The sequence below is a fragment of the Megalopta genalis genome, chromosome 5, assembly GCF_051020955.1.
Source record: "Megalopta genalis isolate 19385.01 chromosome 5, iyMegGena1_principal, whole genome shotgun sequence".
Lineage (NCBI taxonomy): Eukaryota > Metazoa > Arthropoda > Insecta > Hymenoptera > Halictidae > Megalopta > Megalopta genalis.
In genome coordinates, this window is record NC_135017.1 from 11,585,993 (window position 1) to 11,603,298 (window position 17,306).

General features: G+C 44.8%; 1 protein-coding gene across 6 annotated transcripts in view; it reads right to left on the reverse strand.

Annotated features, from left to right (window-relative positions):
• The window catches only part of dnc (phosphodiesterase dunce), a 540,449-nt gene that overhangs the window by 231,744 nt on the left and 291,399 nt on the right, over positions 1-17,306 (reverse strand). The window contains exon 1 of one of the 6 annotated variants that reach the window (XM_076521362.1): positions 3,648-3,813. The exons of the other annotated variants lie outside the window; for them this stretch is intronic. Within the exon in view, the coding sequence (XP_076377477.1) occupies positions 3,648-3,736 (89 nt within the window). The 5' untranslated portion in view covers positions 3,737-3,813. Of the gene's footprint in view, positions 1-3,647; positions 3,814-17,306 lie in introns of those variants that run through there. 6 annotated transcript variants of the gene reach the window in all.

Sequence of the window (17,306 nt, forward strand, 5' to 3'; positions counted from 1 at the left end):
TTTTCTGTGTAAATCCGCACGCGCGTCCGACCGAGCACGTGCACGCTCCACTGAATCGATTAATGGCGTCTTCGATGCCGCATGATCTTTTCGAGTCACGATAGATCGCATTCAAGATGGCCGTGGGAATGGAAACAACCACGTGTCGCGGCGAACCCGAAAGGCAATTAGCAATTCCTCATGTCTGGCCTTTGCCTGTCTGAATCTACTGACCTAATTCACGGTGTGCAACGTTTCACATTTAAAGGTAAGACCCTCTGCTACGTGAAATTCCTCGAACTGCTGAACAGGAACAGTCTCGTGTTACAACAAAATCGTCCGACGAGAGTCCGCACCCTTCGTTTGGTTTTTAAACATTTCTACCATCGAGGCGAACCATCGAACAGGCTCCGATATACTGCGCGATAACACTCGGCCGAGAGTTTCCGTAACATCGTAATCGAATGGAGAGTAATTGAATCGACCGGTGATTAGATTTCGAACGTTGCTGATAATTTTTTAAATGTACTGGACTTTCGACGACGTTGTTAATATATTTTTCTATGGATAGAGTTTGAACCGTGTTGTTCGTCTTTTTTTAAAATGGATTATTATAATGAATTTTTTTTAATGGATTATATTTTAAACGATGCGACTAATTTTTTAAATAGAGTAGATTTTGAACGATGTTATTGATTATTTATATTATACTATATTATATTGTATTATATTATATTATATTAATATATTATATATATTAAGAGTTATATAATAATATAATATAATATAATATAACATAATATAATATAATATAATATAATATAATATAATATAATATAATATAATATAATATAATATAATATAATATAATATAATATAATATAATATAATATAATATAATATAATATAATATAATATAATATAATATAATATAATATAATACAATACAATACAATATAATATAATATAATATAATATAATATAATATAATATAATATAATATAATATAATATAATATAATATAATATAATATAATATAATATAATATAATATAATATAATAATATATATATTATTTTTTAAGTGAAGGTATTTTTAATAGCAATCTCGAGGTTGTTGCTTGCACGCTTCACTCGGCTATCAGCATTTTATCTCGACTATCGGCTTCCTCTCGACTCTTCGTTACCGCAATATCAACGATAGAGACCATCGAACAACAACGAACGCAGACTCGATCGAAATCGCGCGACTTCCGTCGCCCTTCTGGTTATCGATCAAGAATTTAAAACTCGGCGCGAACGAGCGCCGCGACTATCGAACACGTCGCGGAGTGTTTGGCTTGCTGGTTGGTGTTTCTCGTTGGTAAGCAAATATTGGCCGACCGAAATTCGTAACGCGAGAGGCAGGCTCGATCTATCGCGGCGCGATGCTTCTCCTCGTTTCCTCGAATAAATAACGGCGGCGCTCTGTCATCAAAGGGCCTATAAAATTGCAGCGCGTGCACGCCGTCGTTCGCCGTCCAAAGAAGGCTCTACGCGAGTAATTTTAAAACGCGTCCCGGTGCAGTAGAATGCACTCGGGGATTTTTATAGATACAAATATTTATAACCGGCATATAAATAATCGTCGGTGATCGAGCCGTACCGATCAAGCCTTGTAGATCCGTCGAAGAAGTTCGTTCGATTAAACGTACGAGCAAATATAGCGCGAACGATGTTTAACTAATTTTTTATGTTGGCGAACAATATTTTGTGTGTGTAGAATTCGTGAATTTTTTATTTGGATAATATATTTTGTAATGTATTTTTTAATTTTTTATGGAATATCTTGATATCTCAGTTTTGTGACGTGTCTGATCGTATGCTGGCTTATTCTACTTGAGGATACTTTTATTTCTAAAGAGAACTAGTAATTTATTGCGTATATTAATAAACATGTATGTAGTTAGTTTTATGTGATAGAAAAATAATCATCAAGTAGAATAAGACAGTATTTAGTCAGACTTGCTAAAGGAAGGCACAAATATCCAAGTATTTTATATAAATCAAATAGATTTTATACATCTAAATTTTTGTTTATAATACTAATTATAAAATTGTGCTAAAAGACAGCACAAATATCAATTTTGTCATCAATTATAAAATATATTTATAATTATAAAATATATCCAAGTATTATATATAAATCAAATAGATTTTATACATCTAAAATTCTGTTTATAACACTAATTATAAAATTGTGCTAAAAGAAAGCACAAATATCAGTTCTGTCATCAATTATAAAATATATTTGTAATTATATAAAATATCCAAGTATTATATATCGATCAAATAGATTTTATATATTTAAAATTCTGTTTATAATACTAATTATAAAGTATACGGTACACGTGCAATCATATACAATGCGAACTATAAAAAGCTCTGTCGAATCGTGCAAAATATAAAGCTTCGCACCAGAATCGAACGAAGTTCAAGGAAACGGCGATATTGCCCCGACATAAAAAAAAATCCCATCCGGCCCATTCGAAGTAGGTCAATCGACATTTTATCGCCACTTGCAAGCTGCACGTGAGAAGATATGGTGGATCGTAACCGAGGCTATTGATCAAATCTCTGCGGCGCGGGATCAAGGATGCGCGACGAGCTTTCGAAAAGCTGCCGAAGGTGGCAGCGCTGTCCAACTCAAAAATTTACCAGCTGCTCTCGCTTTACCGACGTTTCACGAACATTAGCCAGCAATCTCGACTAACCATGCGAGACTTCCTCCTCTACGACGAACCAAGTTACCTTCCGGTATCTATTTAGCAATCTCTGGTTCTTCGTGCAAAATTCAAATCCTCCAACTCAATTATAAAATAGAAAAATTAATTAAAAATGTGTTCACACTTTTAATGATTTTAGTAAATCGAAGAGGAGGTTGCAATATTTTCAGCATTTTCTAATTTCTCTACACTTCGGTGTTTTGTAAAGAAAATATATATTTGCGAAATAAATATTGTCCAACTGAATCGTAAGATTGAAGAAAAATGATAAAAAAATCTACTTCGTCTTTTAATAATTTCAACGAACCGAGGAGGATGTGGCAACGTTGCGAAATTTTTCCCATGTGTCTAGACTATGGCATTTTTCAAAGAAAAAATACGTTTTTAATCAATTATTAAACTGTGGTGCTTTATGCAAGATAAATATTGTCCAACCGAATCGAAAAAACAGAAATTAAGGAAAAATGTATTTCGTCTTTTAATAATTTCAACGAACCGATGCGGCAACATTGCGAAACTTTTCCAACGTGTTTACACATCGATATTTTACAACGAAAACATTAATAAAACAGGAAATACATTTTTCTTTCATTTCCGTGTCCGATCGCGACGAAACACCGTTTCCTATCCGCAAACATGTAAAATCTAGTTCTTTAAAAAAAAAGAAAAAACAGAATCGAGCCCTAGAGAAATCACAAAGAGACCGTAGAACCGCGAGAGCATTTTATCGCTCCGAGAACGAGGTCATTACCACGAGGGTGAACAGTCGCAACAAAGACGTTTCGCAGTCGCAGATTAATCTGCGAAATTTATGCGACCGCTCCATCATTGTTCGCGGAACGCAGCCTCTTCGGGCGTGCTACCCCTTTTCTGATAAGAGCGGGACACGGGTGATTTATACTCACCGCACTTCATGGCCGACCACCACCGTCCAACCCCTGCGTCTTCTCTTATCTTTCCTGCGCAATGTTTCCGCGACGCTGAGCCTCTCCATGTCGCGACACGTGTCCCCAACAAATCTTCCAGACCGTGATTAAACTGGCCGTGAACGGCGAACTTTACCCTCTGCCACCACGTGGCCGGCGTGCATCGTGATTCATCGGACGGACTTAGGGTTCGCTGTCCCTAATTAACGTCCGCCATTCGCTTTCGCGGCGATGAAAAATCGTACCCGCAACAGGCGGCAAATATTCGCGGCTCGACCAGCACTCGAAACTGTCGATACTTCCGCTAAAATCCCATAGGACCAGTCGGTCGATTAGGGCGATTTCAGGGTCCACCGAAACTCTCACTTTTTCGGAATATTTTCAGTCGATTATTATCGATGATTCAGTATTTTTGGAATATTTTTGCACGATCAATCGACCACAGAATTTGTTGCACTGCGTAAATTCTAAGTCGATCCCTTTCCGGGAATATCTATAGTTAATATTGTTGCAAATTCGATTAACCGCGGAATTTTTTAACGACGCTGAACATCGAGAGCCGATATTTTCGCGAGGAGAATTAACCGTGGAATTTTTTTAAACCGCGACGAATCGCGGGTTCCGGATTCACAGGTGACACTCGAGAGTTTCATGCACCGTAGCGGACACTTCGTGCACCATGGCGGTCACTTTACGCGCCGCAGTGAGCGGACACCATGCGTCACCGGCGGAAAATTCGATTCTACCGTTGGGAAATGGAAAAAGCTGCATTCACTTCGCACTCGGCGACGAATTCGCGCGAATCGCGCTCGGTTCCGTTTCGGGCCGGAAACAGGGCGGTGCACAACAGGCCGTGGGAGAGTTCCGGCGGGCCGTGGTCGCGTTATCAGAGAGAGGCATCAACCGATCGGTAGCGCCGAACACGCGTCAGATAAGCTTCTGAACTTCGCGACGCGCCGCGCGGCACTGAACGCCGCATTGTATTTATAGTGCGAGTCGAATTATTTTGAACGGGCGCGTCGCTTTTCCCACGTACGCGCCGTTTGTTCCGTGCCGCCCATTTGTTAATGGGCCCGTCCGCGGCTTTCCCGGGAAATCGACTTTCCACGGTTTTCCACGGATTTTCCCTGTCGCGAGGCCAACGTGACTTTTGTGTATCGTTTTCTCTGAAATATTGCCGGATTCCGTACAAAGTGTAGGTAAATTTTGCCGGGACTAAAGAAACCGCAAAGTGGAATGTGAATTGCAACATATTTCGCAATTTCGACCACTTTCCAAGACCACATTTTCTGTGGAATTCGCGATAATTTGTCTACGACTGAACAGTCAAAAATAACTGGGAACCGTACGCGTTTAGATCTGTCCTTGGGTATAGAAAGAATACGAAGAGTCAGAAAGCGATACAGAGACGCTGAGAGCGTAATGTAGGAGGAGGCCACGCCCCGAGTCGTATCCCCGCCCAACCTGGGCCGCGAAGGAGGGGCGGACGCTCTCCTGACTGGCGCGGGAGATGGGGCGTGGCTCGGTGGGAGGAGCCCGGCCATCTCGTCACCATAGTGGGCGTGGTTTCCACGCTGAACTCTAGCAAGCAATTTTGTTTAAACTATTTGCATTGTACTTTCTCTGTTTCTCTATTCCTTCTGATTTAATTTTTTCGCGCGACGATTCAAATTAAAAATTAAACCAAGCCTACTTTACGCCCACTTTAGGTGTCGAGTTTTGTTTCCATGACGGGCACAAACCCTTCCGCTTGTGGAAGCAATTTTTTTAGATAACTTCTAGCTACGCAATTTCTCTTTTTCCCAACGAATTCCAATTTTTCTTTTTCTCCCCGTTCCCGCTAATATTTTTCCACGCCCATCGTCCGCGATTTTTCTCTCGCCCCGTCGCGCTCCCAATTTGTCTCCCCCGTCGAAAATTGAGCGCCACTGCGACGCTGGTTGTCGCGTCGAGGGAATTTTTTATATAGTCCGTTTGGCACGTCGCGCGGCGCGCGCCGAGTCACATTTTACAGGTCGGCCCGACGTCACGGCAATGAATTTTTCTCCCACACGTGTCCGCGATCACTGTCGCGAGAAAAATGACCGCCACGCGGATCGGATCGCGCCCGAAATTCCGGGAGCCGGCGCGGAATTCCGGAGACCGGAGTCGCGCCGTGTCGCGCCGGCCCGCATTAAAATCTGCGATCCGGAGCCGCGGTCCAAGAAACGGAGCGGCGATGTTTCGTTTGGCAGCTGCGCAAGGGGCTGTCACGCGTCGACCCCTTGGAGTCATCGGGAATGCGCGTGATCTATCGTCGCGGAGTCATTCGCGTCCCGTTTCATAATCCCCGGAACGATTAACGGAGAGCCGCGTTCCATGAAACCGCGGAGTCGCAACGCGGATCGATGGGATCCGCGTTGGATCGTTCATTTCATCGGCGACACGTGTTGCTGACCAACCGGGCGGCGGCAATGTTTACAAAATTATGGCGAACGCTGATTAACATAACGGGTGCCCGGTGCCAACACTCGTGATTCAACCGCTCTGCGTGCGTCGTGCTTGCGCGCGCGCGAACCGGGTCGAGGTCCACCAACCCTGGCAAAGGAGTGTTTAGGTTCCGAGGAAAAAATGTGTCATGGTTGTCAAAACTCGGCTATCTTGTCACGGAGATCTTCGACGACGGACAATGAGCTAGGGCTCTCGGAGTTTTAACTCGAAGTTAGTTCTCAGATTTAAGGCTAGATTGGTTCTCAAATTTAAGTTTGGGTTAATTCTAGATTTTAGGTCTAGATTTGTTCTAGAATTTAAGAGAGAGAGTCTGGGTTAATTCTAAATTTTAAGTCTAGGTTAGATCTAGAATTTAAGTCTGGGTTAGTTCTGGATTTTAAGTCTAGCTTAGCTCTCGAATTTAAGTCTGGGTTAGTTCTAGATTTTAAGTCCAGGTTTGATCTCGAATTTAAGTCTGGGTTAGTTCTGGATTTTAAGTCTAGGTTAGTTCTCGAATTTAAATCTGGGTTAGTTCTAGATTTTAATTCTAGGTTAGTTCAGGATTTTAAGTCTAGGTTAGCTCTCGAATTTAAGTCTGGGTTATTTCTGGATTTTAAGTCTAAATCAGTTCTCGAATTTAAGTCTGGGTTAGTTCTGGGTTTCAAGTCTGGTTTGAGACTACTTTACGTCTCATTTAAGTCAGAATTAGTTTTGGTTGACATTAGATAGCGGTTTAAATTGAGTTCTGGATCAGCTGATGTTTCAGTTATATTTGCTGCGGCTTGCGATAGGTCTGGGTCTTGCCAAGTCTACGTTAGGTCGGGTCTAAGTTATGTTGAGTCAGGATTGGATTCGGCCTGGCCTAAGACTAGATTTACGACGCACTAAAAGCAACCGTTCCATACTAATTCATAAAGGTAACGATAAGACATTAATTCTGATTTTTCACGAGCGTTAAAATATATAAATAATTCATCAACGAATCTTTACAGTCTGAACGATCGTAAACGAAGAGATTAAACGGTCATCTCATCGGAGAACAGTTCGACCCGAGCAAAGTTCAACGACCATTGTCCCTATTTTCGTCAATAAACAGTTGGTCGCCAACTATGCGAGAAATAGTATTCATTGTTGAGACTAGACGGTCCGATGAACGCCGACGATGCTCGAAGGTGCAAAGAACTGTTTTCACGAGCGGCACATAAAGTACGGAGGAGTGAGGACGTGGATCCCGTGCGACAGAGGTTATGTTTAGACCGCCTTGATCGCGACGAGTCGCCGCCGGAAGGTCGCCGATTATTTATCGTAAACAAGAAATTTTCGCGCCGCGAATATAAATCGTGGGAGTCACGGGGGCCAATTATAATGACCGTATTTCGGGAACCGCGGTCCCGCGGCACGCGGTGGCCAACTTCGACGCGGCCCGTCCCCAGCCCGGCCCGGCCCGGCCCGTTCCGTTCCGTTCCGACCGATTTTTCTCACGCCCGTACGATATGTTGGCAACGGCCGCGCGGCTGACGCGTGATCCAACACCCGACATGAATCATAAGCAGTTATAATTCGGGCGCAGGCTGTTCGCCAAATCCGGATATTCCGGCGCGAAAACGCGTCGCGCACCTGGCCGCATCGGCTGCGCAACTACTAGAAACTTCGCCCTCCATCCGCCAAGGGAAACCATAAATCACTCGCCGCCAGAAAATCCTGTGGCCCGCACGATTATTACTATGTTCGCCGCACGATCCGTCTCCTACGACGCCTAAGACGCAGCCCGCATAAATTTCGATCGAACGTTTCCACCTATCAGTCACGATTCCCGAGATATTGAAGTTCTACGGCAAGATCCTATTGCCAACTTTGGCAATTTTTTCTGGCGAAACCGTGATACGTGGGACCGTGATTCTTAACGCGAAATATTCTGCGGACTCTCCCGGGTCAAACGATATATTTTTTAATGATCTTGCGTGTCTCGAAATATATTTAAAAATTGTTTACAAGTGATACCTGCGGCAGGAGGATTTCCGAGAAATTGAATTTTCATGAGGCGATCGAAATGTGAACTTCGGGGATTTCTCGTGCTCGAACCGTGCAAGATAGCGGTATAAACTTCGATGCAAAATATTCTGCGGACTCTCCCGAGTGAAATGATATATTTTTTAATAGTTTCACGTACCTAGAAATATATTTGAAAATTATTTGCAAGTGATACCTGCGGCACGAGGATTTCCGAGAAATTGAATTTTCATGGGGCGATCGAAATGTCAACTTCGGGAATTTCTCGTGCTTGAACCGTGGAAGACAGCGGAATGAACTTCGATGCAAAATATTCTGCGTACTTCTCCGAGCGAGATGATATACTTTGCAATAATTTTAAGTGCAGACAAATATATTCAAGAAATATTTTGGTGCGACACCTGCGGGACAAGAATTCAGTCGGACATTTTCTAATTTATTTTGGAAGCCGGAGGTCTCGGATGAAGTCGAACTGCGTCGTAAGATAGAGCAGACGTTCCTCCAGAAGATATTATCGCAGTTAGCAACATCGCGCATTTTGTTTTCGACCGAGAAAATAAAATAGTCGCGTGAGATACGAGGCGCTGCCAGCGGTTCTCAGCGCAGACGAGTTTTCTCCTTTATCTCTTAATACGAATGAAATTAATTTCCGTCGATTTAAGATTCCGACGTAAGTAACGAAAATTTGTCATCGGCCACTTGAAGCTTGTGTACTTAGGGGAACAGAAACGACGTGATCAATCTGGACGACAGACCAGATCTGTACTTTTTTCCTCGCGGTCCGTGTTTATTTTCTTGCAGCCACCGAACGGACAGTTACCGGTGCTTAATGGTTCGTTTAATTAATCGTAGCTCCATGGCCGAATTCGCGCTAACCTTCCCCGGCATACCACTTCTTTCTCTTGCACTTATTCTTCACTGCCAGCGGGAGTAATCCTTACTTCTTAAAAGCTGAATTATAGCCGTCGCGCCGGGAAACTTTGTCGTTCAGCCGAATTTAAGAACGATGTAACAGCAAAGTTTCTTCGATTCTTTTTCTCCGCCTCCTGCAAACTCGCGAAGCCATTCTCTGTACGCCGGAACTTTCGCGATCACACTATGTCTTCTTCTCAGTTTTAGAAACAAGCGAAATTTTTATTCGCGTTCCCTCCGGGAGTCTTTTGTCTTGGACATGCAACGTCGAACATTTTTTTTGTCGGTCGATGTACACGAATTTTTGGAAGAAACTATTTTTTTTCTGTTTAAATAAAGCTCGAAGAACACGTCTGAATTTTTGTTACAACAATACTTTCATCTGTTACGATTCTAAAAATTTCCAGAGTTCACAGTGTCATTTCACCGTTTTACGTATGAAACGTATATTCAAAAATTTTGTCTGCTATCGAATACCGCTAGTTTTGCTAAATAATAATTTTTTCCTCTCTAAACAAGGTTCAGAGAATACGTATGAATTTTTTCGCGACGATCTTTCCATTTGTTGAATTAACAAAAAATGCCTGAAGTTCATAGCATTCATCAAAACTCCATGCAGGAGGAATTCATACGTGTTCGAAAAAATTTGTCGACTGCCAAATGCTGCAAGTTTCGATAAAAAATATTTTTTTCCTGTCTGAATAAAGGTCGAAGAACGCGTCTGAATTTGTTCATAACGATTCCTCCACTCGTCAAGTTAAAAAAAAATTCTCGAAGTTGATTGTTCGGAGAATTCGAAGATACGAATTCTTGTGCGTGTACGAATTAATTCGCCAAACATTTCAAGCAACTAGATACACGAATTAGTATGAAGCCACGGCACCGTTTAGAAAACGGTATACCAAGTCACCGGATGGATGTTGGACCCGCGAGGTGCGGTATGTGGGCCACAGCCTTGTCACGAAATCCGCGCTCGTTATTTTGTAATTTTGCGATGGAATTGCACGATGCATTCATATATTCATCGAGCATTGACCTGCTTTCGGGATTACAAGGGAATGGAATTTTTATCCTCGGACTCCCGGCAACGCGTTTCCTCGGACGAGCGCCGTTCCCGCGATGTATCAAGAGAACGAACGACGGATTCATACATTGATTTACCAGGTCCCGCGAAAATCCCCGTCGTCATTTATCGCCGTCCCGCGTTCCCGCCGTTTAATATCCCCCATAATTAAAAATAAATTGAAATTTACAGCCGCGGTTATGGGATCAGAAGCCGTTAACTCAGTTTTTAAACTCGGCCGCCGTCAATTCGACGTTTAATGAGACCGTTTAATTTATAGCCGGACGTTCCGCGGAGCGTTTTTAATGCCGCGGTAATCTGCTTATTGACTGAAAAGAAAATTCGGGATTCGACTGTGAAAACTGTGAACGACGGCATGGTAAGGAAATCAGGGCTCGCGGGCAAGGCAGCTCTGTTATCAACTGGTGGAAGCCGGTAACCAGCGATATCGTGGCGCCATCGGTAGATCCACGGCGAACTGTCTGACACGGCACAGGATTATACTACTGCTGCGGCGATAAAAACGCGGCGAACGGCCAGCAAAACCACACGCAGCACTGCGTTACCTCGGCGAACGAGCAACACGTCCGCGACAAGATCGAACGAAAAAACCATTTACTCCGATAAACGCACGAAAATTTTCCTCCGGTCTAAAACCGTATTTTCCAATACGTTCTGCGCGATTTATTTCTCCCTTTTTTTAGCCGTCTTCCGCTTCATTTATTCATTCGGAACAGTCGAAGCGAGGCTAATATTCGCTAAGGACTCTTCTTTTTCTTGAGGCTTTAATAATCCCTCGAAGGGCGGATTGATCGGCTTATAAATAAACGTTTCCCTGGCAGAGGGCTTTATAATTCGCAAGAGGAGCTGCCGCGCGAGGCCGACAAAGGAGCAAAGCTCGAATCCGTGGGATGTTTCTCGGCGAGGCGAGGCCGCGCGAAGTGGCAGCGCAAACCGCGGCGAAGCCTAAGCGCGTTGCCAATCGCTCGCGAACGTTAAAACGCAGATCCAGCACGACGTTTGTGCGCGCGCGAGGATACGCGTCCGCCCGTTTGCTCGTCGAGCACGCCTCTGCGAACGAGCGGGGCGTCGCTAACGCGGCGAGCAAACAGAAGGATCGTGCAATAAGGACGTCGGCGGCTGTGGCGGGCCATCCTACGAGTTCGACGGGAACGTCGTAATTGCCGTGAGTTTAGAGAGAGAGCTCCCGTAACTCCGAGGCTTCGGGCTCCGGGGCGTTCGGTTAATTACGTGTGAATATTAACAGCCGAGGCTCCGGGCGCCGGGGTGTTTAGATGTTCCTGAGGCGCCCCCGGTCGAACTATCGCGGCCCGATATGCTCACGGCGCCGCCACGCTCGATGGATATTACCGAATAGTTCGGTATTCATTGTTATCCCCGGGACTCGGAACTTTCCGCATCGACGTCTCAGACTAATCCGGAACGATAACAGCCGGATCATGAATTCATGAGAACACGACGAGGCATCGAGAAACGGCGGTGTAATATCGGTATATTCGCCGATCTGTCGATTTTCTTTTTGTATGCGCTTTAGCGGGATCAGATATGGCAAGCCGAAATTTCTGGACACGTTCCAGTGCTGATCGGAGAGAGGAATTATTTTTCTGAACACGTTCCGAGGTGTCCGAATCTGGTGGATATTTTTCTGAATACATTTCAAGCTGCTCGGACGAGGTATCGATTTTTATAAATGCGTTCCAGGTTGATAGGATAGAGTAAATATTTTGTGAAAATATTTTAGAGTGTCTGGAACTGATATAGAATTTTCTAAACACGGTCCGAGCTGCTCAGAGACGGTACTTGTGGCGCTGAAAATGTTCCAAGCTGTTGAGACAAGGTACCTATTTAATATGGGCGTGTTTTGTTGAACATGGGCGTGTCCTGTTGAACGTGGGCATGTCCTATTGAATTGAGGCGTGTCCTGTTGAGTTGGGGCGTGTTCTATTAACCTTGGGCGTGTTTCTCCGTTCATGGGCGGAGACACCGGCTTGTGGGCGTGTGCTTGACACGCCAGATGTACTTAATTCAAGATAAATTGTCGATGAGAATGTCGGAAATTAACCTTCTGTGAATGCTAGTAATTAAAACAGACTGTGATACCGTTCGCCAGTAAAGTTTTGATTAACGTCAGAGCATCGGCATGAAAATGGATGCCGGTAAATGGTCCGTATCGACGGGAAGAGCTGGTTTCTGTGATCTCTGCGGAGTTCCAATCTGCTTTTAGTCACGAGTGGCGCTACACCGGGAGAACTAGGCGCTTGTCAGCGATACAGGAGTATGCAATCGCGCTGAAGAAGTGAACTGGGTTACCGTGGAGGTTCTCTGTTCCGCAGAAATTTCCATGGATCGACGATAGATCGGGGTTCAACGAATCGCTCGACGCTAAAAGCCACTTGGTCTCTTCGACCATTATGCGGATCATGCCTACCCGACGAGAGCCGCGCGTTTCTCTACGAGCAACCGTAACGAGATCGAATTGCACAGAAAGAGAGACGACATTCTGTGGCTGGAAGCGATCTCGAAGACACCCTGGCGACTACAAATCAATTGGTTGTTCCACAGCGATGAAAATGTATTATCGCCGCGTCTAAAGACGACGACGAACTATCCGGCTCAGTTATTTTCTTGTCTAGCGGTCTATTTGGGTTATTTCGAACAGAAAGCTGACTTCCATTAAAGCGAAGCATCTTCGTACATTAGAGTGTCGGCCGTCGCCCACAGGGAGTATCTTTCGTCAACCTGGAATCGCTCCAAACATCTCAATGTCAGCCTGAACTAAGATAGAACAAACCGGAACCCTTCGACGCCAGTTTTAGCCGGCACTCGAAGTATCGTCGTACGCGGGACTTTCAATTTTTCTGAGACCGATATACCTACGGCGGAACCGGTGCCAACTCTCTAGGACACAACATTCCCGGACGTAAACCCTAACTCTTGGATACGGTAAATTTCTCGGGCATCCAACGTATTGGCCTGAAATGCGGCCAAAACATTCGGCGACGTGCTGTGTCTGCCTGGAATGTGTTCAGATTGGCTGGTAGCAACTTTGATGGGGACCAAATGTGTTCAGGTATTTGGGAATCTCGATCAATCGGATTGAAATGTTTTGAGAAAGATAGATACCTGGTATGAACAGGGTAGAATATATTCACAAAAATGGGTACCTGGTCTGAACAGTCTGAAATGTGTCTGGAAAAGTAGGTACCTAGTCTGAATAGTCTGAAATATATTCAGATAAATAGGTACTTAGTCTGAACAGTCTGGAATATATTCACAAAAATAGGTATCTAGTCTGAACAGTTTGAAATGATTCCAGAGAAATAGGAAGCTAGTCTGAACAGTCTGAAATGTGTCTGGAAAAATAGGTTCCTAGTCTGAATAGTCTGGAATACGTTCAGATAAATAGGTACCTAGTCTGAACAGTCTGGAATATATTCACAAAAATAGGTATCTAGTCTGAACAGTCTGAAATGTGGCGAATATATTTACATAAATAGATACCTAGTCTGAACAGTCTGAAATGTGTCTGAAAAGATAGGTACCCAGTCTAAACAGTCTCGAATGTGTTCACAAAAGCACATACCTTATTCGAACAGTCCGAAATGTATTCACAAAAATAGGTACATGTTGGAACAGGTCGTTGAGAAAATTAGGTACCAGGTTCAGAGACTTTGCAATGTGTTCAGAAAAATAAATACTCGACCTGATCGGCCCGGAACGTGTTCAGAGAAATAATATTCCCTTCCTGAACAGTCCGGAACGTGTTCAGAGTACTCGTTACCCAGTGGCAGGTGGTTTCGTCCCATTGTGCGTCGTCGACAGCTCGACCGAATTTATCTTGACGAGGTTTTTTAATCGGCCCGCGTGTTCCTTTTATTTCCGGGTCGCGAGCGATCCGAGTATCCGGCAAAGTGGGCATTCTCGCAACGAGTGGATCGTTCACCTTTTTTTTCCGCCATTCCCATTACTTTTGACGTTTCCCGTCGCTCCTCGCCGACGAGCACTCCAACATCGCTGCATCCCTGCGCCCCTAAATCGCCGAGGCCCGGGGCTTCTGGTTTCTCAGTGGCCAACCCTTCGACCTTCTCCGAGCCTCCGAGAGTCTGTTCCGATGCGGCGCGATGCCTTCGATTTTTTCCCTACGGCCTTGGAAACGTGTCTGCCCTTAATCGTATGATCACTTGAATTTGTATCGCCGCGGGGATAGAGGTCTGTCGGCCAAACCAGCGGCCTGCCAGCTCATTGGCCAACATTCCCCACAGCATCGGGGGTGGAAAAATATCAACAGTGTCCTCTGGCAACGATGAGAGGTGTTTGAAAGCTGTTGGGCATGCCGCCAGTAAATTCACCCCCCGAAAAGAGAACGATGATCCGAGCGCCCTGTGTAACACACCGTCAGGAATTCGCGTTTTAATGGCCGACTGTGTGACACGTGTTCAAAGGGTCTACAATTTAAATACTAATTCATGAGGACCCTCGAACCGTATCTCTTTGCCCGAGATATTAACAGCGCTTTATTTCAAAGGACATTGCAATAAAAGATCCTGAGCGAAGGGAAAACTGGCATAATTTCTACAATAATGAAAAATGTTCCGCGTTTGACATTTTTTCATAATTCATACAGCAGAAGATTCCTTAGGTAATTTCAAATAACTTTTTCCTCAGCGAAAATGCTCTCCGAGGCTCCGCGAACGAGTTATTAACGAAAAACACTGACCAATCAAACAACGAGTCCGGAGCAGCTGTGGCGCGAGGGCGGGGCGCCAGCCGCGCTCGCTAGCCGATTGGTTCGCGTTTTTCGTTGATAACTCGTTCACGACGCCTCGAAGAACATTTTCGCTGAGGAAAAAGTGATTCCAAATGGCTTCAGGAATCGCCTCCTTCAGTTACTCGCGATATTTTCGGGCCACCTGTATCGTAGACCAATTTGTAAGCAGAAACGAGAAGCCAGAAGCGAGCAGGCGTGCCGTTAACGTATTTCCCGCGGCCACGACTCCGCCTCGAGATTTTTGTAATTGCGTCGACGATTTTATAAAGGACGTCCGCCTTAACTGAAACTTCCTCGATTCAGTCTTGCTTGAAATTAATTATTCATAGAACGTAAAAACTGTTTCCCGGGCACTCGACAGGGGAGCAGAAATTTTCCAATCAGCCGGCAGCCTTTCAGCTTTTATTTTCCCGGGGCCGGGAACGGCAATTAAATCGCCGGTAATTAAATCATTTCCGGTACTACCACCGCTTCCACGGCAGAAACGTCGACGTCGTGTCTTTTAACGGAAAATTCTCCGCGCGGCAAATGTCGGCCGGGCTTTATTAACATACGGTGTTAAAAGTTCTGGGTTTTCTCGTTAGCGGGCGGCAAACGTGAACCGAGTTCGAACCGATGCAATTAGGGCGGCCGGATAGTTATGCCAAAGGGAAATAATTAGCGAGCACGGGTTCTTTCGCGTCGCTGTTTGCTTCTTGGTTATTTTTAACGCTTTCCTTTAAGCAACCGCCCTTTGTCTCGCGGCACCATTGTTCCGGGCATCATTGTGCCGTGCGCGTGCAGTCATTGTGTACCTGGGTCCGGCTGTGAGACGTGTAAGCTGCTTTGACGTTATCGTTTTCATTATTCTTTCGGCGGATCCGGCGCTTATAAAAAGTTGCCTATAAAAAACTGTCCGGGGCAAGCTTATTCTTCGACTGTGAAGAAACAATACATTGTCGCCGACTGTGTTCCCGTTTGATTTCCGAGAAAGGAGTCCTCTCGCGTGCATTGTTCGTAAACGTTAACGTTTGATCGACGCGAAAGACAGCTCACTATGAAAACTCAACGAGAGAACTGAAGGAAGAACAAGTCCAACAATAATGATAATTTTCTGAACATTCAAGTTGCAAGAAATTGATCGAAAGTGCCTCCTTCTAGGCACGCCACGCCCATTTCAATGTACGCCACGCCCAATTCAATGTACGCCACGCCCACTTTTATTAATGACAGGAGAAGTGATTTCATTTCACGCAAACGTAGTACTAAAATTTTATTCCAGCTCTGATCTGTAAGATCCGCGCCCACTATTTTCGAGAGGAGGGGCTAAGTAATTTACGAAGGGCGGAATAGGTGTGTCTAGTGTGTGATCGACTGAAAGAAAATTTAGAAAGACATTTATCTTAGAAGAAAACCTGTCTCAGAGCTCGACAATCGTCCACCTCCGACATGACACTCCTATTACCAATGGTACACGCCCACGTTCGACAAGGTACGCCCACAATTATCGAACGTAGGCGTATCTACTGTGCTCCCAAGCAGAGAATGTCCCACCGAATGGCAATTTCGATAAATTTCTCAGCAAAGAATTCAAATAGAATTATCTTACTCTCCGAAATCACCGCCCGCTGGTTCTTAGCCCCGCCCACGAGGGATACAGATCTCGAATAATGGTTGTGGGCGTGTTCACTGTGATTTAAAGAGGACGAAGTGTCCTCCAGCGACGATCTCACGAAGGAAGGACGCTATTTCGGTTAAAAAATACTGGACAATCTTTGTTTCGCAGACAAACAACACGGATTTCCGTCCCAGCGCGAAGATAATCGAGTGCTCAGGGGCGTTGCTGTACAAATCACCCGCGCCTTCGTCGACTCTCACCTGAAATCACGGGATCGCGTGCTCCGCGGCCATCAAGGTTCATCGTCGAGCTTTTATAGGTCAAGTTCTCCTTCGGTCTCGGCGAAAGCTCGGAAGCTCGCGGGTGTGACGTGCCGGTGCGCGGAGCTTAATGGGCGTGACTTGACCTAGGCCTAGACCCGGCCTAGTATTTCCTGGCCGGCGATAACGCCGAAGGTTACTAGCCGTCTGTTCCTGAATAAAGCAACCGCGAACGAAGGCGCGACCCAATTGCATCGCGGGTAAAATTAGTCGGCACGTCAAAAATGGAAATAGTTTCGCGAACGTCCGCGGCTATCAAGCTGGAGCCACTTAATCACCGACAGACACGAGGATAAATTTACTCTCCGCTAAAAATACGCTGTCATAGTGCATGTCCTTCTTAACAACATGCAAAAACTCTCATTAAGTTATCTGTCACGGTTTCTTCTAAAAAAATTCACGAAGTCGACACGGCTTCTAATGTACTCCACAAATGTAACCATTACATAATTTTTTCCTGTCGTCTGTAACGAAAAAT